Source organism: Buteo buteo, chromosome 29 (genome assembly GCF_964188355.1).
Source record: "Buteo buteo chromosome 29, bButBut1.hap1.1, whole genome shotgun sequence".
Lineage (NCBI taxonomy): Eukaryota > Metazoa > Chordata > Aves > Accipitriformes > Accipitridae > Buteo > Buteo buteo.
The window spans coordinates 12,274-38,074 of NC_134199.1; the positions used below are offsets into that span (position 1 = coordinate 12,274).

The window sequence follows — 25,801 nt, forward strand, 5'->3', positions numbered from 1 at the left end:
ACCAATCCGGAGCGGAGCTCGCGGGGACGCCGCTTTATTGGGGGCGGGGCCGCGAAGGGGGGCGGGGCCCTGCCGGTCCCTCGGCGGGGGCGGGGCTTCTCCACGTGCTGCCGCCGGGGGGGCGCTGGGGGGAGACGGGGGGGGGGGGTGGGTTGGGGGAGGCACTGGGGGAACTGGGAGCGGGGGGACACACCTACACCCCCCCCCCCATGCTGGGAGCCCCCACCCACCCCAGCCCATGCTGGGAGCCCCCTGGCCCTTAACAGGGTCATACAGGGAGCCCCCCCCCCCCCCCCCGATCATACTGGGAGCCCCTGCCCCCCCCCCGCCCATACTGGGATCCCTTTGAGCCCCCCCAGCCATACTGGACCCCCCCCCCAGCCATACTGGGCAGTACCTGGTGGTCAGCCGGGGACTCGGGGGGGGGCCCAATGGGCCGGGGGGGGCTGGGGGGGGCCACCAGGTCATACAGCGCCTCTGCCAGTGCCTGGGGGGGGGGGGGGGGCGAAGGGTGGGGGTCAGGGTGCCCGGACCCCTGCATCCCCCCCAACATCCCCCCCCCCCAGACACTCGGGTCCCTCCCAGTGCCCTCCCACATACTGGGAACCCTCAGGGGTGTCAGGTGGGGGGGGGGCATCCCCAGGGTGCTGGGGGGGGGGGGCCTGGGGCGGTTTGGGGATCTTGGGGGGGGGACTTAGGGCAGTTTTGGGGTCCTAGGGTGGTTTTGGGGGTCCCAGGGCAGTTTTGGGGGTCCCGGGGGGGCAGGGTGATTTTGGGGACCCAGGGCAGTTTTGGGGTCCGGGGAGGTCCCACGGTGGTTTGGGGGTCCCGGGGGGGGTCCCAGGGCAGTTTTGGGGTCCCAGGAAAGTTTTGGGGGTGCTGGGGGGATCCCAGGGCAGTTTTGGGGGTCCCAGGGGGGCTAGTGTGATTTTGGGGTGCCAGGGGGGGTCTCAGGGCAGTTTTGGGGTCTGGGGGGGGGTACCAGGGTCATTTGAGGGTCCCAGGAAAGTTTTGGGGGTGCTCGGGGGGTCCCAGGGTGGTTTTGGGGTCCCAGGGGGGTCCCAAGGTGGTTTGGGGGCCCCGGGGGGGTGTCCCAGGGCAGTTTTGGGGTCCCAGGGCAGTTTTGGGGTCCCGGGGGGGTCCCAAGCGTTTCAGGGGGGGTGATCCCCACCTGGAGAGCGCGCAGCAGGCGGGTGCCGAGGCCGATGGCGGCAGAGGCGGAGGCGGCCCCCAGGGCGGTGACCCCCCGTGTCACCCCCTGCGTCACCCCCCGCGTCACCCCCCCGGGGCGACCCCCCAGCAGCGGCAGCAGCGGCAGCGCCAGCAGGTCCCGCAGCGCCCGCCCTGGGGACAGGGACGGCGTCGGGGGGGGGGGGACGGGGACGGGGGTCACCCCCGCCACCCCCCCCCCTCCACCCCAGGACACGCAGGGGACACGGTGGGGACACACCAACACCCGCCACCCCCACCCCAGGACACCCCAGGACACACTGGTGACAGACCAGGACACACTGGTGACATTCCAGGACACACTGGTGACATGCCACCACCGTCACCCGTCCACCAGGACACACTGGTGACACACCAGGACACACTGGTGACATTCCAGGACACACTGGTGACATGCCACCACTGTCACCCATCCACCAGGACACACTGGTGACACACCAGGACACACTGGGGACACTCCAGGACATGCTGGGGTCACCCCAGGACACCCCAGGACACGCTGGGGACACACCAGTGACACACCAGGACACACTGGTGACATTCCAGGACACGATGGTGACATGCCACCACTGTCACCCATCCACCAGCGCACACCGGGGACACTCCAGGACATGCCACCACCCTCCAGGACACGTCAGGGACGGGCGAGGACACGCTGAGGACATGCCACCACGGCCACCCACCCAGGAGGACACCCCGGTGACACGCCACCGCTGCCAGCCCCGCACCAGGACACACCGGTGATGCACCAGGAGGTGCCACCGCGGCCCCGGTGACGAGCCACGGTTGGGGACATTTGGGGGGGGGGTGCTGGGGACGCGGCGGGGACAGCTGGGGACGGCGGTGACACTCACAGAGGCGCAGGACGGCGTGGACGGGGGCCACCCCCCCCAGCAGCCCGGGCAGTTGGTGACACCGAATGTCCCGAAGCCACTCGGTCACCGCGAAGCTCAGCACCTTCCCCAGCCCCAGCAGCCTGCGGGGACACGGGGGGGGGACAACGGGGGGGACATGGGGGGACAATGGGGACGTAAGGACAAGGGGGACATGGGGGGGGACAATGGGGACATGGGGACAGGAGGGACACGGGGTGACAAGGGGACCGGGGGACACGGGGACAATGGGGACGTAAGGACAATGGGGACATGGGGGGGACATGGGGGGGACACGGGGTGACAATGGGGACATAAGGACAATGGGGACATGGGGGGGACAATGGGAATCGGGGGACACGGGGGGACAACAGAGACATGGGGGGACACAGGGACAACGGGGATGTAAGGACAATGGGGACGTGGGGGGACAATGGGGATGTGGGGGGCACAATGGGGACATCAGGACACAGGGTGACGTGGGACACGGGGGGGACACACAGACATGGTGACTTGTGGGGACACGGGGGACAACGGGGACCCCCAACCGCCCCCACATCGCCCCCCGTCCCTTGTGTCCCCCCCTGCGTCCCCACATCCCCCACGTCCCTTTATACCCCCCGTCCCCCTCACGTCCCCTCCGTGTGTCCCCCCCCGTGTCCCCCAGACCCCTCGCGTCCCCCCGTGTCCCCCCCGTCCCCCGTGTCCCCACCCCTGGCGGTGGCAGAGGCGTTTCAGGCGCAGCTGGGAGCAGTTGAGCCGGGCCAGCCCGATGAGGATCCCCGCCAGCGCGCCCTGCGTGGGGACGGTGACGTCACCGGGGGTGGCCGTCACCCCCGGGGTGACATCACACCCCCCCCCCCCCCTCCAGACCTGGCTGTCACCCGTTGGGACCCGGGGGTCACCTCCAAGGGACGGGGCTGTCACCCCCCCAGGACCCAGGTGTCACCCTCTGGGACGGGTCTGTCACCTCCACGACCGGGCTGTCACCCCCAGGGACGTGACTGTCACCCCCAGGGACAGGTCTGTCACCCCCAGAATCCGGCTGTCACCCCCCCCAGGACCCAGTTGTCACCCTCTGGGACAGGTCTGTCACCCCAGGGACATGACTGTCACCCCCAGGGACAGGTCTGTCACCCCCCCCAGGACCCAGTTGTCACCCTCTGGGACAGGTCTGTCACCCCAGGGATGTGACTGTCACCCCCAGGGACAGGTTTGTCACCCCCAGGACCTGGCTGTCACCCCAGGGATGTGTCTGTCACCTCCATGACCGGGCTGTCACCCCCAGGGATGTGACTGTCACCCCCAGGGACAGGTCTGTCACCCCCAGGACCCGGCTGTCACCCCCCCCAGGACCCAGTTGTCACCCTCTGGGACAGGTCTGTCACCCCAGGGACATGACTGTCACCCCCAGGGACGGGTCTGTCACCCCAAGGACAGGTTTGTCACCCCCAGGACCCGGCTGTCACCCCAGGGATGGGTCTGTCACCTCCACGACCGGGCCGTCACCCACCAGAGACAGGTCTGTCACCCCACAGACCTGTCTGTCACCTCAGGGACACGACTGTCACCCCAAGGACAGGTCTGTCACCCCCAGGGACCTGACTGTCAACCCCAGGGACGTGACTGTCACCCCAGGGACTGGTCTGTCACCCCAGAGACCCGACTGTCCCCCCCAGGGACCCGGCTGTCCCCTCCCGGGACCTGGCTGTCACCCCAGGGACCCGACTGTCCCCCCCCGGCCGTGTCCCCGTCACCTGCTCCATGGTGACGCGCTTCCCCCGATAGTCCAGCCAGATGGGGACCTCGGCCGTGAACCGGAATTCCCTGGGGACACCGGGGACACCCCTGTCACCACCTGGGAGGGGACACCCCGGGGACACCCCCAGCGCCGTCCCAGGGGGACACCGGGGACCGTCACCACCCCAGGGACAACCGGGGACCCCCCCCCCCTCACCACCTGGGGTGTCCCCAGGGTGTCACCGGTGTCCTCCAGTACCCCTGTCCCGGGGGTGTCCCTGGTGTCCCCGTCCCGGGGGTGTCCCCCAGTGTCCCCCAATGTCCCCATCGTGGGGGTGTCCCCAACCCAGGGTGTCCCCAACCCAGGGGTGTCCCCCAGTGTCCCCCCCATGTCCCCATCGTGGGGGTGTCCCCACCCCAGGGGTGTCCCCCAGTGTCCCCCCCATGTCCCCATCCCGGGGGTGTCCCCGTCCCCAGTGTCCCCCCCTCCCGGGGGTGTCCCCAGTGTCCCCATACCGGAAGTAGATGGGACTCTCAGTGTCGGGGTCCTCACCCGCCAGCGGCTCCAGCCCGGGGGGGTCCCCGGCACCTGGGGGGGCTGCGGAGGGGTGGGGGGGACGGATCAGGGGACCCCCAGCACCCAGGGGTGTCCCAGTGCCCCCACCACCACCCAGGGATATCCCCAGTGCCCCCCCCCAGCACCCAGGGATGCCCCCAGTGCCCCCCCCAGCACCCAGGGGTGCTCTCGGTGCTCCTCCAGCACCCACAGGTGCCCCCACCCAGGGCCGGTACCGTCCGGGGGGTGCGGGGGGGGCGCGGGGGGGCCCATGTGTGCGATGAAGCTGCTGACGTAATCCCTGAGGAAGATGAGGGCGTCCTGGGGAGGAAAAAGGGGGGGCATGATGGGGTGGGGGGCCCTTGGGAAGCCCCATAACCCCCCCAGGTGGCCTCCAATCCTGCCCCCCTCCCCTCGGAGCACCCAGACAGCCCATGGGGCACCCTGACCCCCCCAGAAGCACCCTGACCCCTCCAGGAGCACCCCCAGGAGCCCCCTGACCCCCATGGGGCACCCTGACCCCCCCTGAAACAACCTGACCCCCCCCATGAAGCACCCAGATGCCCCATGGAGCCCCCCATAACGACACCCTGACCCCCCCCCCCCGAAACAGCCCCAGGAACACCCACACCCCCCCTGAAGCACCCAGACACCCCCCCCCAGGGCACCCTGATCCCCTCAGGAGCACCCTGACCCCCCCAGGGACACCCCAACCCCCCTCTGAAGCACCCAGACCCCCCCCCAGGGCACCCTGATACCCCCAAGAATACCCAGACCCCCCCTTGAAGCACCCAGACTCCCCCCCCCCAGGGCACCCCGACCCCCCCACCTGGTCGATGTGGAGGCGCAGGGGTGTCAGGGCCACCCGCAGGCAGCACTCGGGGACCCCCCCGGGGGGGGGCGGGTGGGGGAGCACCCGCAGGGCCTTCACCCACAGCTGGGGGGGCACAGAGGGGGGGTCAGGTATTGGGGGGGAGTGGAAAAGAGGGGGGAAAAACGGGGGGGCAGGATTAGGGGGGGTCAGAAATGGGGGGGTCAGAAATGGGGGGTGTCAAAAGTGGGGGGTGTCAAAAGTGAGGGGCTCAGAAATGGGGGGGGTCAGAATTGGGGGAGCAGAAATGGGGGGGTCAGAAATCGGGGGGCAGCATTAAGGGGATCAAAAATGGGGTGTCAGAAATGGCGGGTGTCAGAAATTGGGGGATCAGAATTGGGGGTGCCAAAAGTGGGGGGGGGCTCAAAAGTGGGGGGCAGAAATTGTGGGGGAACAAAAATGGGGGGGCAGAATCATGGGGGTCATAAATGGGGGGGTCAAAATTGAGAGGGTAGAAACGGGGGGGTCAGAATTGGGGGGTGTCAGAAATGGGGGGGTGGGGGTCAGACTTGGGGTGCCGTACCGTGGGGGGCTGCGGGGGGGGCCCCCCCCGGGGATGTCGGCAGAGGAAGGGGGGGGCGCTGCCCCCCCCCAGCCGGTCCCGCACCTCCAGTTCCTGCACCAGCAGCACCAGGCGGGCGGTGGGTCGCTCCCCCGGCCCCACGGCCCCCCCGCGGCCGCCCCACGGCCCCCCCGCGGCCGTCGCCTCGTAGCTCTCGTGCTGCACGCTCACCTGCGGGGGGGGGGGGGCATAAGGGGGGGGGGCACTGACCTCCCCTTTATCCCCCCCTCCCCTCATCGCCCCCCCCCAGGACCCCCCAGCCTCCTGTTGCCCCCCATAACCCCCAGGCCTCCCCCCAGGACCCCATTACCCCCCCGGGCCCCTGTTACCCCCCCCCATCCCCCTAAGTCCCCCCCCAGGACCCCCCCCCGGCCCCCACTATCCCCCAGCAGCCCCCCAATCACCCCCAGGACCCTATTGCCCCCCCCAATCCCCCCCAGAATCCCAATACTCCCCCAAGACCCCCAGGCCCCGCCTCCAGCCCCCATTAACCCCCAGAAACCCCCCCAGTCCCCCCCCCCAGACCCTGTTACCCCCCCCAGGACACCCAGGACCCCCCCCCAGGACCCAATTACTCCCCCCCAATCCCACCAGGACCCCCCCCAGGACAATGTTACCCCCCCCAAGACCCCCCCCGACCCTGTTTCCCCCCCAATCCCCCTCTGTCCCCCCCCCAAGACCCCCCCCAGACCCCAGAAGCCCCCCAACCCCCCCCAGGACCCCCCCCGGACCCCATTACTGCCCCCCAGTCTCCCCCGATCCCCCCCGCCCCCCCACCTTGCCGAGGTGCAGCTCCATCAGCAGCTCCTGCCGCCGCCCCGGCCCCCCCCGGCTGCGCCACCGGGACTGGGCGGGGCCTGAAGGGGCGGGGCCTGAAGGGGCGTGGCCACCGCGGCGGGGCCTGAAAGGGCAGGTGGGGTCACGGGGGTGACGCCCACCCCCGCTGGCCACGCCCACTACCCCCGCCCAACCGGCTGACATGACCCCGCCCACTCCCACAGCCCCGCCTTTTCCAAGGGGGCGGGGCACCTTAGCCCCCCCAAGCCCCACCCAGTCACCAAGCCCCGCCTTATTTTGCCACCCACAAGGGGCGGGCGTGGGACATCCTTAAGCCCCGCCCATCTACTCCCAAGCCACGCCCACTCCTTAACCCCACCCAGATTCACCTCCGGGGCGTGGCCTGTTCTTTAGCTCCACCCCCACCTTCCACAAGGGGGCGGGGCTTACACCTTCCCCGCCCCCGCTTCCCACTAGGGCGCGCGGCCTGCGCGTTAGCCCCACCCCTCCCCCCACGGTGGGCGTGCCCTACCCACCCCAGGCCCCACCCACCCCGCAGGGGGCGTGTCTCACCGGGCGGCGTGGGCGGGGCCAGGCCCGAAGTCCCGCCCCCCGTAGAGCTGCCACTGCAGGCAGACGTCCCGCAGCAGCAGGCGGGCGCGGGGGGGGGGCAGCCCCGGGGGGGGGCGCAGCCGGTCCCGCTCCCCCCGGGGGGGGCCGAAGTGCCCCTCCCGCACCCGAAGGGGGCCCGGCGCCAGCCAGCGCACCCGCGGCGTCCCCGCCGTGTCCTGGGGGGGGGGGACACAGACAGACGTGGGGGACAGCCCCCCCCCCCGGACCCCCGCACCCCCCGCCCACCCTGACCCCCCCCACAGGGACCCCCGGCCCACCGTGACCCCCCACAGGCACCCATGGCCCACCCTGACCCCCCCCACAGGGACCCCCGGCCCACCCTGAACCCCCGCACCCCCAGCCCACCCTGGCCCCTCCCACAGGGACTCCCAGGCACCCATGGCCCACCCTGACCCCCCTCCCCGGGGACCACTGGCACCCCCCCCGAGGACCCCCAGTCTGCCCTGACCCCCCCAGGGATCCCCTAGCCCACCCTAACTCCCCCCTAGGGACCCCCAGGCACCCATGGCCGACCCTGACCCCCCCCCAGGGACCCCCAGCCCACCCTGACCCCCCACAGACACCCATGGCCCACCCTGACCCCCCCCACAGGGACCCCCGGCCCACCCTGACCCCCCACAGGCACCCATGGCCCACCCTGACCCCCCTCCCCGGGGACCACTGGCACCCCCCCGAGGACCCCCAGTCCGCCCTGACCCCCCCAGGGATCCCCCAGCCCACCCTAACTCCCCCCCTGGGACCCCCAGGCACCCACGGCCGACCCTGACCCCCCCCCACAGGGATCCCCAGCCCACCCTGACCCCCCACAGGCACCCATGGCCCACCCTGACCCCCCCCAGCCACCCCCAGCACCCCCTGCCCCACCCCACCCTGACCGCCCCCCCCCCCCAAGGGGACCCAAGTATTGGGGTACCCCCCCCAAGAGGACTCACAGGGCTGGGGGGGCCGGGGGCGTCAAGGATGCAGAAGCCGTCGGGGTCGGGGCTGTCGCTGCCCCCCAAGGGGGCCGGGGTGGGCGCAGGGGGGGCCGGGGGAGCCACCGTGGGGCCGCCATGGGGCCGGGACCCCCCCTCACCCGGGAACAGGTACATGGAAACGGGGGGGGCTGGGGGGGGCGGCGGGACTTCGCCTGGTGTGTGTGGGGGGGACTTCAGCCCTACGGCGGTGCCGACAGCTGCCCCCCCCGACCCACAACTGCCCCCCAGCCCCATAACTGCCCCAAGATCCCTCCGACCCACAACCGCCCCCCCAGACCCATAACTGCCCCACCAAGACCCCCGACCCAAAATTGTCTCACCAGACCCACACCCACCCCCCGACCCATAACTGCCCCCCCAGACCCATAACTGCCCCACCAACCCCCCCCCAACCCATAACTGCCCCCCCCAGCCCCACACCTGCCTCCCTGGCCCATAACTGCCCCCCAGCGCCATAACTGCCCCCCCCAGGACCCCCCCCAGCAGTACCGGGGGGCTGTGGGGCGCCGTGGGGCGGCCGTGGGGCGTCACGGAGGGCGTCCGTCAGGTCCTGCTGGTTGATGGTGGCTGTGGGGGAGCCGTGGGGGGCAGGAGGGACCTGGCGGGGGGGGTGTCACAGCTGTGGGGCAGCAAGCACCCCAACCCACAGCACCCCAAAACGCTGGGGGACACTGTGGTGTCCCCGTGCCCCCCCCCCAAACCTACTTGGGGGGCACTGAGGGTCCCCATGTCCCCCCCCCCCTCACTTAGGGGTTGCTGTAGGGCAATAAGAGTGTCGCTGTCCCCCCCAAACTGACTAAGGGGTCACTGTGGGACACCATAGGGTCCCCATGTCCCCCCCCACGCTCACTTAGGGGCCACTATGGGGCAGTAAGAGTGTCCCTGTCCCCCCCAAACCCACTTAGGGGCCACTGCGGGGTCCCCATGTCCCCCCCAGACCCACTTAGGGGTCACCGTGGGTCCCCACATCCCCCTGAGGGGTTCCCTACAGTGTCCCAAACCCCCCCCCCCCACACCTGACTGTCCCCATGGGACACAGCAGGGTCGGCCGTGGGGCCGGCCGTGGGGCCGTCCGTGGGTCCGTCCGTGGGTCCATCCGTGGGTCGCGCCGTGGGGCCGCCCAGGTGCCGCAGGAGGCGAGCGATGGCGGCGGCGCTGTCGGGGCAGGTGCGGGCGCGCAGGCGAGCGGGCGCCAGGCGCAGCTCCTCCTGCGGGCAGGGCTGGGGGAGGCAGGGGGGGCTACCCCACGGCGACCCACGGCACCCCCCTGCCCCACAGACCACCCCCCCGCCCCAGGAAACCTCACGTGCCCCCCGACAGTTGGCTCTACACCGTAGCACCTCATTCTGCCCCACGGAACGTCCCCTGCCCCATAGCGCCCTCCTCTGCCCCACAGCAACCCCTGCTGCCCCACGGCCTCCCTCTGCACCCCACAGCACCTCGCAGACCCATGCCCACGCCCTCTGCCCCACAGCTGCCTCATGCCCCCCCCCTCAGCCCCACAGACCCCCTCTGCCCCACAGCTGCCCCCCCTCAGCCCCACAGACCCCCTCTGCCCCCCAGCCCCCTCTCAGCCCCACAGCCCCCCTCTGCCCCACAGCTGCCCCCCAACTGACCGGGCTCTGCCCCTCGCCGTTGCCTTTCCAAGTGGTGACCAGCAGCTCCAAAAAATCGACGTCCAAGACGCAGACGTAATCTGGGGGGGGGGGGGGAACACAGGGACACCTGGGACCCCCACCCGGGTCGTGTGTGTGTCGTCCCCCCCCAGAGACAGGAGGGGACACGTGGGGTGACACCAGGGACACGGAAGGGACACAGGGGCACCCAAGGGGTGGCAGTGGGGGGGTGGGATGGGGACAGGGGGTGACAGGAGGGATGGGGGGGGCGCGCTGGGGATCTGGGGGGTGACACGGGTGATGTGGGGTGACACGGGGCGACGCGGTACCTCGCTGCAGGTCGAGGTTGTCACCGCGCCAGCGGTCGGTGAAGAACACGGCCCCGTCGTCCACCACGAGCCTGTGGGGTGGGGGGGCCAGGGTGGGTCAGTCCGGACACCCAGGTGCCCCCCCAAGACATGTAGGTGCCCCCCCCCCCCACCCCGGGACCTGGGTGCCCCCACCTGAGCAGGAAGACGGCGGTGTCGGTGACGATGGTGCTGGTGACGCTGAGGGTCTCGGCGGTGACCAGGACACGAAGAGGGAGGGGGGGCGGCCTGCGGGGGCGGGGGGGGGCGTCAGGGGGGATTCTGGTGTCTGGGTGACCCCCCCTGCCTCACCCAGGGGACCCACATATCTGGGTGCCCCCCCCCTCCAGAAATGATCCATATATCTGGGTGCCCCCCACCCAAGGGACCCACGTGTCTGGGTGCCCCCCACAAAGGATTGGGTGCCCCCGGCCCCCAAAAATGATCCATATATCTGGGTGCCCCCCACCCAGGGGACCCAGACATCTGGGTGCCCCCCCCCAGGTGACTAAGTAGCTCCCACCCAAAGCACCGATATGTCGGGGTACCCCCCACCCAAGGGACCTACATGGCTGGGTGCCCCCCCAGGGGATTGGGTGCCCCCCCACCTAAAGCGCCCACATATCTCAGTGCCCCCCCCCCAAAAATGCTCCATATATCATTGTGTCCCCCACCCAATGGACCCAGATATCTGGGTGCCCCCCCCAGACCTGTAGTCGAGGGCGCAGCGGCAGAGGTGCAGGTGCAGCTGGGTGAGGGGGGTGGGGGCCGTGTACCCCAAAACCGGCTCGTCCTCCACGGCCAGCAGGGCCAGCAGCTGGGGGGGGGCGATGGGGGGGACACACACATGGGTGGGACAGGATGCCCAAAGTGGGGACCCCAAAATGTGCCCCCCCCCTTAAAAAAACAGGCACCCTCGAACATCAGCCCCCAGCTAGAAACCCTCAAAACTGAGTGCCAAAACCAGGGACATCCAAAATGCCCCCCCCAAACCAGACACCCCCTAGTGCCCCCCAAAACTGGGGACCCCCAAACTGAGACGCCCAAACTGCCCCCCCAACCAAGCACCTTCTGATGCCCCCCCAAAACCAGGGACCTCCAAACCGAGGACCCCAAACTGTTCCCTCCAAACCAGACACCCCCAAATGCCCCCCCCAACTGGGGACCCCCAAACCTGCCACCCTGTAATGCCCCCTAAAACTGGAGAACCCCAAATGCCCCCCCCAACTGGGGACCCTCAAACTGCCCCCCAAAACCAGGCACTCCCTAAAGCCCCCAAAACTGGGGAACCCCAAAACCAGGGGCCCCCAAATGCCCCCCCAACTGGGGACCCCCAAACCCGGCACCCCCTAAAGCCCCCCAAAACCAGGGACCCCCAAACTGCCCCCCCAAACCCAACACTCCCTAACGCCCCCCAAAACCAAGGGCCCCCAAACATCACCCCCCAACCTGGGGACCCCCGAGGCCCCCAAAATCCCCCCCCCCCCCAAAACTCAGACCCCCACATCCGAGGCCCCCCCAAAATCCCCCCCCAATACCTGGCTGTACCAGCACTGCCCGGGGGGGTCGGAACGGTGCCGCAGCGTCACCCCCTCCAGCGCCACCGTCACCACGAACTCCTGCAGGGGGGGGGACACACACGGCGTCACCCCGTGTGTCCCCCCCCCATCTCCCCCCCCGTCCCTGTATCCCCCATCCCCATGTCCCCCCATGCCCCCCCCATGCCCCCTGTGCCCCCCCATGTCCCCTATATCCCCCCACCCCCCCAATCCGGTGCCCCCCATGCCCCCCCCCCCGTTGTCCCCCCCCCCACCTTGACGTTGCTGTGGGGGTGCAGGGTGCTCCCCAAGGCGAGGGCCAGCATTCGGGGGGGCGCGGGGGCCCCGGGGGGGGGCGCGGGTTCCTCCCAGGGCAGTAAAGTGGGGCGCAGCGGGGGGGGCGCCCCCCCCTCCTCCGGCACCTCCAGCCCCTCCCCCGCCTCCTCCGGCACCGACCCTGGGGGGGGAGGGGGGGCAGAGTGGGAGGGGGGAGCCCCCAACCCCCCCCCAAAACCAGGGACCCCTTTTGACCCCCCCCTCAAAACAAAAAATATTCTAGGACCCCCCACAAAAGGACACCCACCCCCCCCCCCGGGACCCCCCCAGAAACAGGGACCCCCCCCCCAATCCAGGGACACCCCAAAACCAGGGACCCCCCCTGTGACCCCCATTACCCCCAGGGACCCCCCCCATGACACCACTGTGCCCCCGCGGTGTCCCCAAAGCCCCCCCATGTTGGGGTCCCCCCTATTTTGGGTGCCCCCTCCCCATTTCAGGGGTGTCCCCCCCCCCCCCCCATCTTGAGGTGTCCCCCACCTTGGGTACCCCCCCCCACTTCAGGGTGTTCCCCCCCACATTGGGTGCCCCCTCCCCGTTTCAGGTGTGTCCCCCGTTTTGGGGTGTGTCCCCCCCATTTCAGGCTGTCCCCCCATTTCGGGTGCCCCCTCCCCGTATCAGGGTCCCCCCCACACACTTCAAGGTGTCCCCCATTTCGGGTGCCCCCCCCCCTCGTTTCGGGATGCCCCTCGCCATGTTGGGGTCCCTCTCCCATGTTGGGGTCCCTCTCCCATTTCGGGGTGCCTCTCCCTATTTTGGGGCCCCCCCCCATACCGTGGTAGAGGGCGAGGTGCCGGACCTCGGCGCAGGCGTGGGTGCCCCCCCGCTGCCCCCCCGGCCGGGGGAGGACGCAGAGCCGCCCCTCTCCCACCTCCAGCACCAAGCGGCCCCCCAAAACCCCCTCCTGGGGGGACAGGGGACACCCCGCTGTCACCGGGGGACAGGACCCCCCCCAGGGGGCAACGGGGGGGGTTTCGGGGGGACAAGGAGGGGTCCCGGGGGGGCTCAGGGGACCCCCAAGTGACACAAAGGGGACAGAGAAGACCCTGGGGTGACACGGGGGGACTTGGGGACCCCCAAGTGACAGAGGGGTGACAGAGAGGGACCTGGGGTAACCCTGGGGACCCCCAAATGACACAGGGGTGACAGGGAAGGACCTGGGGTGAGGCAGGGGGGGCTCGGGGGCCCCCCCAAGTGACACAAAGGGGACAGGGAAGGACCCCCAAGTGACACAGCGGGGACTCGGGGACCCCCAAATGACACAAAGGGGTGACAAAGAGGGAACTGGGGGGACTCGGGGGGGCTCAGGGGACCCCCAAGTGACAGAGAGGTGACAGGGAGAGACATGGGGTGGCACAGGAGACCCCAAAGTGACACAGGGGGGACAAGGAGGACCCCAGGGTGACACGGGGAGGGGGGGGCTCGGGGGACCCCCAAGCGATCGAGAGGTGACAGAGGGACCTGGGGTGACCCCGGGGACCCCCAAGTGACACCAAGGGGATGGGGAGGACCCTGGGGGGCCGGGGGGGGCCGGAGACACACCGTGGGGGGGTGGCAGTCGGCGGTGACGCGTCCCCGCAGGACGGTGACCAGGAGGGCGACGCCGCTCTGCGGAGGTGGAGGGGCGTCCCCCGCGTCCCCCGCGTCCCCCGGTGTCACCGTGGGGCCTTCGTCCTCCTCCTCCTCCTCCTCAGAGTCTGGGGGGGAACGGGGGGGGGGACACACAACGACGGTGACAAGGTTCAGTGGGGACCCAGGCGTCCGGGCCCCACAGCACCCCCAAAAACTCGGGGGGACACCCAAGGGTGTCCCCCCAGGTGTCCGGGTTTGGGGAGAGGGGTCCTGCCCATCTGAGTTTTGGGGTGCAGGGGGGCATCCCCACCCCTGGGGGGACCCAGGAATTTAAGTTTTGGGGTGGGGGGGGGTCCCCACATGGGTTTTGGGGTGTGGGGGGGGTCCTCACACCCAGGAAGGGGGGACCCAGGTGTCTGGGCCCCACAGCACCCCCCAAAAACTGGGGGGACACCCAAAGGTCTGGGTTTGGGGGTGCCACCCTGCGGGGGGACACCCAGGTGGCTGGGTTTTGGGGTGGGGTCTCCACCTGGGTTTTGGGGTACCAGGTGGGTCCCCATACCTGGGAGGGGACACCCAGGTGTCTGGGCTCCACAGCACCCCCCGAAAACTGGGGGGACACGTAAGGGTCTGGGTTTTGGGGTGCCACCCTGGGGGGGGACACACCCAGGCAGCTGGGTTTGGGGGTGGGGGGTCCCCACCCGGGTTTTGGGGGGTTTTAGGGTGCAGGGGGGGTCCTCCCCCCAGGTTTTGGGGTGCAGGGGGGGTCCCCACCCGGGTTCTGGGGTGCAGGGGGGTCCCCACCCCCGGGGGATCCCCAGGTTTTGGGGCTCACCCGTCCCAAAAGCCGACTTGCAGGGCTTGAAGGTGTCAGAGCTGGGAGGGGCGGAGCCTGTGTCGTGGGCGTGGCTTGCAGGGGTGTGGCCTTCGCTGGGGGTGTGGCCTCCTGTAGGGGTGGGGTCTTCTGAAGGGGCGGGGCTAGTAGGCTCCCATAACAAGAGGTCGTTGTTGATCCTTTTTTTGAGGGGGGGGTAATTAGCAGCAGTTATGGGGGGACCCAGGGGTCCGGGCCCCCCAACCGCCCCCCCCCAATCCCACACCCCCCCGAACCCCCTGAACCCCCCCGGCCCCCCCAAAACCTCCCCCCCCCCAACCTGTTGTAGAGGCGCTGGGCCAGCTCGGGGGGGCGCAGGCGGAGGTGGGCGCGGGGCAGGGTGAGGCGTAAGGTGCAGGGAGCCCCCCCCAGCGCCCCCCCCACGAACGCTTCCAGCTCCTCGGGGGTCCCCGGCAGCACCAGCTGGGGAGGAAAAGGAGGGGGGGGGACGACGACACACCATGGAACTGGGGGTCTCAGCCCCCAGGGACCCCCCCCCCAAAACCCCCAAGGGTCCCCCAAGTCCACCCCTCCCAGGACCCCGCCCCCCGCCAAGCCTCACTGCCCCCCCCCCATCAAACCCTTCCTGGAAACCCCCAGGGACAGCCCCCCCCCCCAGGAACCCCCCAAAACCCCTGAGGACCCCCCAACCCCCCCAAGGACCCCCCAAATCCTCCAGAGGAACCCCCAACCCCCCCACAGGCATCACCAGAGACGCCCCCAGACCCCTCTAACTCCCCCCCCCCAAATCTACACGGATCCCCCAAAACAATGACACCGCCCCCCAAGGACCCGGGGGGGGGCCAGCACCCCTAGAAGGGTGACAGGGACCTTTGGGGGGGGGCAGGGACCCCCAGAAGGAGACAAGGGTGTCGTGGGGGGGTGACAAGGCCAGGGAGGGGGAATGTGATAATGGGGGGGGGGGCACGACAACAGGGTCCCCCCACCTCGTGGCTCTCGTAGATGCTGCGCCGGGCAGAGAAGGGGGTCGGGGGGGGCCCGGGGGGGGCCCCTGCGGGGGGATCGGGCACCGTCACTTCCAGCCTGTGGGACCCAAGTGTCTGGCTGCACCCCCGGGCACCCAGACATTCGGGGAGACCCCCAGGGACCCCCATGTGCCCCCCCAAACCTCCCAAGGACTCAGGGGTGCCCCCCCAACCCCCCCAAGGGACTCAGGGGTGCCCCAGGGAGCCAGACGTGCCCCCCCGATCCCCCCAGGGGTGCCCCAGGGACCCCCATGTGCCCCCCCCAACCCCCCCAAGGGACTCAGGGGTGCCCCAGGGACCCAGACATGCCCCCCCGATCCCCCCAGGGGTGCCCCAGGGACCCCCATGTGCCCCCCCCAAACCCTCCAAGGACTCAGGGGTGCCCCCCCAACCCCCCCAAGGGACTCAGGGGTGCTCCAGGGACCCAGATGTGCCCCCCGACCCCCCCAGGGACCCAGGGGTGCCCCTCCCACACCCCCCCAGGGACCCCGATGTGCCCCCCCCGACCCCCCCGGGGACCCAGGGGTGCCCCCCCCGACTCACATGGGCAGGCAGCGGGTGCCAGCAGGGCCGGGGCCGGGCTCCACGCGCAGGCAGGGGACGATCCCCATGTCCTTGGCCTCGTAGACGACTGCGGGGACATTGGGGGGGGGGGTCACAGCTGGGTCCCCTTAAGGCCACCCCCCCGCCGGTATCTCCTTGTCACCCCCCGCCCCCCCCCCTCCACATCCCTGAAAATGAGGCCACACACCCCACATCCCTCCCGTGTCACCCAGGGGGTGGGCGCAGTCCTGTGTGTGTCCCCCCTCGTGTCACCCAGGGGGTGGGTGCAGTCCTGACCCCCCCCCCCGTGTCACCCAGGGGGTGGGCGCAGCCCTGTGTCCCCCCCCCGTATCACCCAGGGGGTGGGCGCAGCCCTGTGTCCCCCCCCAAACATCACCCTGGGGGTGGGCACAGCCCTGTGTGTCCCCCCCGTGTCACCCAGGGGGTGGGTGCAGTCCTGACCCCCCCCCCATGTCACCCAGGGGGTGGGTGCAGACCTGACCCCCCCCCCCGTGTCACCCAGGGGGTGGGCGCAGCCCTGTGTCCCCCCCCCATATCACCCAGGGGGTGGGCGCAGCCCTGTGTCCCCCCCCAAACATCACCCAGGGGGTGGGCGCAGCCCTGTGTCCCCCCCCCCCGTGTCACCCAGGGGGTGGGTGCAGTCCTGCCCCCCCCCACGCCGTGTCCCCCCCCCGTTCCTCACCCAGGAGGCGGGTGCAGACCAGTGCCCCCCCCCGCGGCCCCCCCCTCCCGCGGGGCCCCCCCAGCTCCAGGCGGAGGCTCTCGGGGCGCAGGCGGGGGGGGGGTCCCCGGGCGGGGGGGGGCCGCAGGTCCACCTGGGGCAGCCGGAGCCGAAGCACCGCCTCCGGCGCCGCCCACCGGATGCTGGGCCACGCCCACTGCGGCTCCTGAAAGGAGGGGGCGGGACCTCAGCGGGACACACCCACCGCTGGGACACGCCCCCTGTGCCCCCTGGCAAGCCCCACCTGCAGCCATCCTAGCTCCTCCTCCAGTCTTAAGCCCCACCCCCAAATGCCAGGATAAGCCCTGCCCCCAGTCCAGGCCCCACCCCCTGGAACAAGCCCCACCCCCCACCTAAGCTCCACCCCTCAAGTTCCATCTCCAGGAGCTTACAAGATCTTGTAAGCTCCGCCCCTAGCAAAGCTCCACCCCTAACACAAGCCCCACCCCTCAAGCTTCATTCTTCCCCTTAAGCCCCTCCCCTCAGCCAAGCCCCTCCTCTTAAACAAGCCACACCTCTCACCCCCTCCTTGTAAGCCTCATTCTTCCCCTTAAGCCCCTCCCCTCCCCTAAGCCCCTCCCCCTAAGTCCCCTCCCCTCAGCTAAGCCCCTCCCCTCAAGCCCCTCCCAGGGGACCTTCACCCCTGAGGCCCCCCCTACCTTGCCAGGGGGCGTGTCCTGCTGAGGGGCGTGTCCAGGGGCGGGGCCACTCAAGCAGGCGAGGGCGGGGCCAAGTCTCTCCATCAGCCCCAGGTCCAGGTCGCTCTCGAAGGGGCTCAGCTCCAGGGACAGCTCCCGGGCTGGGGGGGGGGCCTGGGGGGGGGGGAATGGGGGTCAGGGGGGGCGCTGGGGGGGGGCGGGGGGGGCAGGGGTGAGGAATTCTCGGGGGGGAACTGGGGGGGTCAGGCATTTTGGGGGGGGCACGTAGGAGGTCTCTGGAGGGATGAGAGAGCTTTGGGGGGGGAAATGGGGGTGGGGGGGGCACTGGGAGGGTCGGAATACTTCGGGGGGGTGGGCACCACTTTTGGGGGTGGGGGCATGTAGGAGGTCCCTGGGGGGATGAGGGGGTTCTTGGGGGGGGGGGGGGGCAAACAGGGGTCAGGAGGGGCCCTAGGGTGGGTTGGGGGGCTCAGGAATTCTCAGGGGGGAATTTGGGGGGGGTCAGGCACTTTTGAAGGGGGGGCACGTAGGAGATCCCTGGAGAGTTGAGGGGGTCCTTGGGGGGGGGGGGGACCCTTCCCCCTCCCCCCGGGGTGTTGGGGTCCCCCCGGCCCGTCTGGGGGGGGCATTGGGGCCCCCCCTCCCCCACTCACCTGCGCCGGGGGGTCCCCGCTCGGGGGGGGGCCGGGGGGGCCGTAGCGCAGGCGCAGGCAGGGCTGGGCAGGGGGGGGCCCGGCCGCCGCCTCGGGGAACCGCAGAACCTGGGGGGGGGGGGAATGGGGGGGCAGGGTTAGGGGCGTGGCTGGGCATGGCCCCACCCCACCCCCCCAAACCAGACCCCCTGGGAAGGGCAAGCTCACCTCCCACTGTGGACAAGACCACACCCCTCACCTGGCCCCACCCCCAGGCAGAAGCCCTGCCCCCACAGAGCAGCACCTCCCTTGGCTGAAGCCACACCCCCAACCAGGCTCCACCTCCTTCCCGTTCTTATCTCCGCCCCTTCCCTCTGAGCCCCACCCACCACCGATCCCCACCCCTGGCTCCACCCACCTCCACCGAGCTCCGCCCCAACACCGCTCCCACCCGCTTGCCCGCATGCGCCCACCCCCCAAACCCCGCCCTCTCAGGCTCCACCCCAACTGTCAGGCCCCGCCCCCACCCCGGCCCCGCCCACCTGCAGGCGGTGCGGCTCCGCCCCCGGCAGCTCCTCCAGCAGCTCCAGGCGGGCGAGGGAGAGCTGCCCCAGGGGACCCCCCGGCCCCCCCAGCTCCAGCCCCGCCTGCGCCCCCCCTGCCGACAGCCTGCGGGCGGGGCCGGGGCGGGGTCAGCAGGGCGGGGCAGAAAGGGCGGGGGGGTGGAGTCAGGGGAAGGGAGATTGGGGGGGGACGATGGGGACAGGGCACGGGGATATGGGGGGGGACATGATGGGGAGACGGGGGGGAATAGGCTGAAGGGGGATACGGGGGGAAATGGGAAGGGGGGGGACAAAGGGGGACACGGGGGGGTCACAGAGTTGGGGACACGGGGGGGGGGACAGGGTACAGGAGGAAGGGGGGGGGGACACGGGAGGGGACAGAAGGACCTGGAGGGACAGCAGGGACAAGATGGGGGGAGACACGGTGGGGGGGGGACACAGGGGGACATGCGGGCACAGCGGGGGGGGGTGGCACGTACCTGAGGTGGGGGATGGGCAGGGCGTGGTCCCAGGCGGGGCGGGCGTGGCCGCCGGAGAGCGCCCCCCACAGGCGGTCGTAGGAGCCCCGGGGGGGCGACCCTTCCTGGGGCAGCGCCGCCGTCACCGTCCCCAGCGTCACCCGCACCCGCGCCCCCCCCCGCCAGGGGGGGCCCCGCCCTGGGGACAGCGTCAGCGCCGGGGGGACCCAGCCCTCTGTGTGTCCATGTCCCCCCCCCAGGAGGAACCCGGGGGTCCGGGCACCCCAATAATTGTCCCCCACACACCTGAGGGACCCAGGCATCCGGGACCACCCCCTGCCCCCCCCCAGGAAGACCCAGGGGTTCAGGGACCCCCCCAAGAACATCCAGGGGGTCTAGGACCTCCCCAAGAAGACCCCAGAGTTGGGGACCCCCCCCAGGAAGACCCATGGCGTTGGGGACCCCCCTTGCCCCCCCCAACACCCCCCCCCAGGACCCAGAGGACTTACCAGGCGGGGCGGAGCTGTGGGGGGAGGGGGGGCGGTGCCAGGGCGTGCCCTGGAGGGGGGGGTGCACAGGGGGAGAGTCAGTGCTGCCCCCCCGCCACGACGAAGCACCCCCAAACCCCAACGTCACTCGTCTCACAACCCCCCCCAACTTTCTGCAGCCCCCCCCGCCCAGTGCTCCCTCCCAGTATTCCCCAGTGCCCCCCATCACTCACCACAGGGCTGAGAGGGGGGCTGGCCTGGGGGGTGTCCCCGGGGGGGGCCGCGCTGTCGCTCCCCAGCGACCCCGTCATGGAGTAGAACAGCTCTGTTGGGGGGAGAGAATGAATGAGGACCCCCCCCCCGCAAGTCGTGTCCCCCCCAAATCATCCCCCTGAGTATCCACTGCCCCCCCAGAGCACCCATAGCACGCCCAGAACAACCAATGCCCCCCAAGCCCCCCAATACCTCTCCCAGCCCCTCCCCGAGCACCCACAGCCCCCCTACATCCCTAATTCCCCCCCGAGCCCCCCCTGCCCCGAACACCTCTCCCAGAGCACCCATACCCCCCCGCCCAGCCCCAATGCCCCCCCCGAGCACCCAATACCCCTCACAAGTGTCCCACCGCCCCCTCAGAACACCCCCAAACTACTCAATGGCCCCCCCAGAGCACCCACAGCCTCCCCCGCAACACCCGTGGGGGCTCACCCGAGTTGGGGTCCTCCCCGGGGGGGCCGTGGGAGTCCCCCCCCCGCAGGCAACGACTCAGCTCCCGCTCGATCACCTCCAGGTCCTGGGGGCCCAAGGGGCGGCTGCGGCTCCGTCCCGCGGGGGGGGGACCCGGCTCTGCGGGACCCAGGCGTCCGGGGGGAGTCCCACCCATCCGGGGGGGGGTCCCACCCCCAAGGGAACCAGACCCCCACCCCCAAGGGAGGCAGACAGTGAGGGGGGACCACAACCCCCCCCCAGGGGACCCAAACATCCAGGTATCTAGGAGGGGGTGTACACGTACCCCCCACCCCCCCCAAAGGACCCAGACCGGGGGAGGGCACCCCCAAACCCCTGAGGGACCCAAGGGACCCACCCCAAGCCCCCCCACCCCCCCAAAAAGGAACCCAGGCATCCAGGGTGACCCACTCCCCAGGGGACCCAGGTGTCCGGGCGCCCCCCCACGCCCCCCCACCCAGGGCGATCACTCACCGGGGGGGCTGAGGGCCCCCAGCAGCCCCCGCAGGGCCCCCAGCAGCGGGGGGGGCAGCAGTAGGTGCAGGGCCCCCACCTTCCCCTCCACGTCCACCTGCACCCCCAGCGCCGTCAGCACCCCACACCCTGGCCCCCTCCGGCACCCCCTCCCAGTACCCCCCAAGTCTTGGCACTGGGGGGCACCCACCCCACACCAGCACCCCCTGCCCCACCCAAGCCCCCAGAGGTGCACCCCAGCACCCCCCAAACCCCCAGAAGTGCCCCCCAGCACCCAGAGGTGCATCCCAGCACCCCCTAAGCCCCAGAGGTTACCCCCCAGCACCCCTGGGTGCCCCCAACCCCCCACAGGTGACCCCCAAGATCCTCAGCAACCCTTCCCAACGCCCACGGGTGACCCCTGTAACCCCAGCACCCGTAGGTGCCCCCCAAGCCCCACAGCTTTCCCCCAGCTGCCCCCAACCCCCGTAAGTACCCCCCCCAGCACCCATAGGTGACCCCCAACAACCTCAGAACCCCCCCCAGCCCCCAGAAATACCCCCAAACACTGTAGGTGCCCCCCTGAGCCCACCCTCAGCACCCACAAACACCCCCACAAGTGCCCTAAGCAGCCTCAGGACCCCCCCCAACCTCCAGCATCCATGGGTGCCCCCCCAATCTCCAGCACCCATGGGTACCCCCCCCAGGCACCCTCACCGTGGGTCCTGGCAGCGCCTCGTTCTGTTTCAGCTTCAGGGAGAGTTCGGAGGGGCCGGGGCTGAACCCCACCTGCACGGGGGGGGGCGCATCCTCCTGGGGGGGGGGGGACAGAGGGACACGGGGTGACACCAAGGGGGTGGCGACACCAGGGTGGGAGGGGGACAACGCTGCGAGGTGGGCGACGACGGGGGGACAGCGTGGGGGGGGCTTCTAGGGACACAAGGTGACAATAATTGGAAAACACCGTGCGGGCGTTGACGGGGGACACGCACCATGCTGTGGGGACACGGGGGACACCTGGGGGGGATCCGCGGGGGGGGGGGGGTCACGTACCAGGGGCCAGCGGGGGGGCAGCTCCTGGCAGAAGAGCCGCAGGTCGCAGAGACGCAGCCCCTTGTGCAGCACGGCGGGGGGGCCCGCGTCCGGCCCCCCCTCATCCTGGTACTCCACCCTGAGGGGGGGGGGGCAATAGACCTTTGGGTCCCCATCCTGACCCCCCCCTCTGGACACCCAGGACCCCTCCATCCACCAGCCCCCCCCCAAAACCCCCAGTTCCCCCCCACCCACCCTCTCCAGACCCCTGGGTCCCCCTGTTTCCCCCCCCCGGTCCCCTCGCTCCCCTCCCACCCACCTGGGGGGGTCCAATGTCCCCCACCCACCCCGTGCCCCCCCCGTGCCCCCCCAGGTCCCACCTGGGCAGGCGCAGCTCCAGGGCGGCCCCGGGCTGGGTCCCGGTGGGGGACAGCTCCACCCGCAGCACCGTGTCCTCCAGCACCACCCGCAGCCGCCGCAGCACTGGGGGGGGGGTGGAAACTGAGGCACGACACACCACACCCCCCGCCCCGAACCCCCAAACACCAAGGGGAGACTGAGATCCAACCCCCCCACCCCCCCCAATACCTGGGTCCCCCCAGTTCCCCCCCCTCAATCCCCTGGGTGTCCTACCTCGGGTGCCTGGGTCCGCCCCTCCAAATCCCTGGGGTGCCCCCCACCCTCCCTGGACACCTCAGCCCCCCCCCCAGCCACCTGGGTCCCCCCTAGCGACCTCAGCCCCCCCCCAACACCTGGATGCGCCCCCCCCAGCCACCTGGTTCCCTTCCCAGTGTGATCCCACTCCCCCAACACCTGGGTGCTCACCCCCCCTCCCCAGACACCTGGGTCCCCTCCCAGTTCCCCCCCCCACAACACCTGGGTGCTCACCCCCCCTCCCTGGATGCCTGGGTCGTCGTCCCCCGAGACCTCGGACCCCCCCCAACACCTGGGTCCCCCCAGTTCCCCCCCCCCCAGCCGCCTGGGTGTCCCCTCCCCAGCACCCACCTGCATCGATGGTGAGGGCCAGCGCCTCCAGTCCCTCCAGGGGGGGCGGCTCTGAGGGGGGGTCCCGGCCCAGCTCCTGCTGCCCCGAGGTGGGGGGACTCGGCCCTGGCCCCCCCCGTTGCCCTGCGGGGACACGGGGGAATGGGGACACAGCCTGGGGGGGTGGGGGGGGGCAGAGGAGGGCTGTGGGGACACAGGGGGGTGGCACAGGGACGTGGGAACATGTACTGGGGGGGGGGGCACAGAGATGGGGGGGGCATGGGGACGTGGGGGGGGCACAAGGAGCATGAAGGGACACGTTGGGGGGGGAACACAGGGACGGGGGGACATGGGGACATGCAGCAAGGGGGGGGAGCACAGGGAATGGGGGGACATGGGCTGGGGGGGGCTGTGACAAGGGACACAGGAGTGACAGGGACCTGGGGGGGGGGGGTGACACAAGACACAGGGGAGCAAGAAGTGACAGGAGACCCTAGAAAGGGTGACAAGGAGCCATCGAGGTGACAAGGAACATGGAGGGGGGGGAGTGACGAGGGACTCGGGGCGGGGGGGGGCACGACAGCGACAGGGCAGGTGACAAGGACTCGGGAACCGCAGGACGGGGACTTTGTGGGGTGACAAGGACGCACCCACCCCAAGAGGGGCTGTGACAGGGGACCCTGGGGGGACGTGACATGGGACAAGGGACCCTGGGGGTGACAAGGACCCAGAGGAGGTGACGGTGACCCCGGGGGCAGGGGGGGGGCTGTGACAGTGACCAGGGTAGAGTGAGAAGGGACAGGGAACCCCGGGGGTGACAAGGGACACCACCAAGGCGTGACATGGACGCAGTAGAAGTAATAAGAGACAAAAGACCCCCCAGAGGGGAGGGTGACAGCGAGCTGGGGACCCTGGGGGGGGCTGTGACAAGGATACAGGTGGAACGAGAGGGGACAGAGAACACCGGAGGTGACAGGGACCTGGGATGCGGTGACAAGGGAACTGGGTGGAGCGAGAGGGGACAGAGAACCCAGGAAGGTGACAAGGGACACAGGCAGGGCATGCCAGGGACCCGGGGGGGGGGGTGGTGACAGGGACCTGGGGGAGGCGTGACACAGGACGAGGGACCCCAAGGGGGGGTGACAAGGACCCAGGGGTGTCACAGGGGCCCTGGGGGGATGACAGGGACCCCGGGGGGGGTGTGTGACAATGGACCCCAAGGGGTGGGTGACAAGGGACCACGGGGGGGGGGGGGGGGGGGGGGAGACGACACGGACAAGCACCTGAAAGGGTGACAAGGCCCCAGGGGGAGGGATGACAATGGACCCCGGGGGGTGACAAGCACCCAGGTTGCCTGACAGGGTCCTGAGGGAGGTGACCAAGGACCCCAGGGGGTGGGGTGGGTGACAGGGATCTGGAGGGGTGACAAGAGGCCCCAGGGGGAAAGACAATGTCCTGAGAGAGGTGACAAAGGACCCCGGGGTGGTGGGGTGTGTGTGACAAGGCCCTGGGGGGGTGAAAAGGGGCCCCGAGGGGTGGGTGACAAGAAACCCTGAGGTGGGGGGTGACAATGGTTCCTGCGGGGGGGATGACAAGGACCCAGAGGGGGGGTGACAGGGTCCTGAGGGAGGTGACAAAGGACCCTGGAGAGGGGTGACAAGGGACCCCGGAGAGGGGTGACAGGGTCCTGAGGGAGGTTACAAGGACCCCGGGGGGTGACAAGGTCCTGAGGGAGGTGACAAGGGACCCCGAGGGGGAGACAGGGTCCTGAGGGAGGTGACAAGGGACCCCAGGGGGGTGACGAGAACACCGGGGTGCGTGACAGGGTCCTGAGGGAGGTTACAAGGGACCCCGGGGGGGTGACAGGGTCCTGAGGGAGGTGACAAGGGACCCCGAGGGGGTGACAGGGTCCTGAGAGAGGTGACAAGGGACCCCAGGGGGGTGACGAGAACACTGGGGTGCGTGACAGGGTCCTGGAGGTGACAAGGGACCCCGGGGCAGGGGGGGAGTGACAGTGCCCACTCACGAGGGCTGAGGGCCAGCCGCAGGCCGGTGACATGGAGGTGGCAGGGCCGGCTGCCCAGCTCGGCCCAGGGCACGGTGACGGTGACAGCGGCCAGGCAGCCCTCCCGCAGCTCCAGCGGCGCTCCCGCTCCCGCCAGCACCTCATCCACCGCCTGGGCGGCCAGGGGGGCAAGAACCGGGACGGGGCCTCAGCCTCAGCCACTCACCGGAGCCCCCCAACCCCCTCCCCGCCCCTCCCCGGGCCGGGCCTCACCGCGGCACGCAGGCGGAGATCGCGGAGGGCTCCGGTCCCGCCCCGTAAATCGAGACTCAGTTGTTCCAACCTCAACCTTTCTTCTAAAAAAGGCCCCAGCGATCGCTCCAAAGCGTAGCGAGCGGCTCGGGCCTTCAACGCCTCCGACCACCCCGGCGCCCATCGCCGCATCCCGCCGCCGCGGCCGCCTCAGCGCCTCTCCCGCCGCTCACGGGGCCCCGCCCCTCTGCTTCCGGTCCCGCCCCCCGGCTCCTCATTGGTCGAGAGGGAGACGGGAGAGGAGCGGATTGGGGGGTGGGGGGGGGACTACCCGCCCCGCCCCTTTCCGCGCTACGCATGCGCGGCGTGCGCTGGGCGCATGCGTCCGGGGAGGGCGCTTGCCTGCTCGGGGGGAGGGCGGGGCCTCTGATGGGAGCTTCCGGGCGGAAGTGACGGACGCGGAAGTGCCCGCGGGGCAGGAAGTAGCTGCGGGGCGCGGGGGGCTTTGAGGCCCCACGGGGACACCCCCCCCCCCCCCATAGCGGAATCCCCCCGGGATTTGGGGGGGACCCAGGGACCCCCCACGGGGATCCCCCGCGGAGACGGGGCCGGGGGGGCACTTGGGGGGCAGAGCTGGGGCTTGGGGGGCAGAGCCAGGATGTGGGGAACACTTGGGGGGCAGAACCGGGGCTGTGGGGCGAGGCCCGGGCGGGGGGGGGGCAAGAGGCAGAGCCCCACATCCCGCCCCCCCCGGAGACCCCCCCCCATCCTCACACTCCC

General features: G+C 70.9%; 1 protein-coding gene across 2 annotated transcripts; it reads right to left on the bottom strand.

Moving 5' to 3' along the window:
* Positions 1 to 10: 10 nt before the first annotated feature.
* Positions 11 to 25,270, bottom strand: LOC142045705 (autophagy-related protein 2 homolog A-like). 2 transcript variants are annotated; one of them, XM_075059498.1, is made up of 42 exons: positions 25,043 to 25,270; positions 24,791 to 24,941; positions 22,786 to 22,908; positions 22,161 to 22,263; positions 21,802 to 21,919; positions 21,466 to 21,561; positions 20,770 to 20,866; positions 20,278 to 20,415; positions 19,806 to 19,897; positions 19,594 to 19,642; positions 19,106 to 19,283; positions 18,606 to 18,732; positions 18,085 to 18,192; positions 17,432 to 17,584; positions 16,734 to 16,938; positions 16,031 to 16,118; positions 15,449 to 15,545; positions 14,782 to 14,924; positions 14,463 to 14,641; positions 13,598 to 13,752; positions 12,830 to 12,959; positions 11,995 to 12,176; positions 11,720 to 11,800; positions 10,892 to 10,998; positions 10,338 to 10,430; positions 10,164 to 10,234; positions 9,835 to 9,914; positions 9,235 to 9,438; positions 8,708 to 8,816; positions 8,174 to 8,370; positions 7,182 to 7,396; positions 6,609 to 6,732; positions 5,793 to 6,002; positions 5,228 to 5,335; positions 4,635 to 4,719; positions 4,359 to 4,440; positions 3,860 to 3,929; positions 2,815 to 2,897; positions 2,085 to 2,206; positions 1,172 to 1,344; positions 398 to 487; positions 11 to 124 (listed from the first exon to the last, which is right to left on the bottom strand). In XM_075059498.1, the coding sequence occupies exons 1-42, from the start codon at positions 25,211 to 25,213 to the stop codon at positions 35 to 37; spliced, it is 5,277 nt and encodes a 1,758-aa protein (XP_074915599.1). In that variant the 5' UTR covers positions 25,214 to 25,270; the 3' UTR covers positions 11 to 34. The 2 variants fall into 2 exon arrangements, with proteins under 2 accessions (XP_074915599.1, XP_074915600.1); XM_075059499.1 differs by lacking the exons at positions 11 to 124; positions 398 to 487; positions 1,172 to 1,344; positions 2,085 to 2,206; positions 2,815 to 2,897 and adding an exon at positions 3,442 to 3,703 and having other exon boundaries at positions 3,827 to 3,929.
* Positions 25,271 to 25,801: the final 531 nt, after the last annotated feature.

Bases quoted from the DNA above. Each gene is read 5' to 3' on its own strand.
- LOC142045705 (XM_075059498.1), bottom strand. From the start codon at position 25,213: ATGCGGCGATGGGCGCCGGGGTGGTCGGAGGCGTTGAAGGCCCGAGCC. The intron at 24,942-25,042 runs GTGAGGCCCGGC...CTGGCCGCCCAG, and splicing joins ATCTCCGCCTGCGTGCCGCG to GCGGTGGATGAGGTGCTGGC. The intron at 13,753-14,462 runs GTGAGCCCCAAA...GTTCCCCCCCAG, and splicing joins CAAGTCGGCTTTTGGGACGG to ACTCTGAGGAGGAGGAGGAG.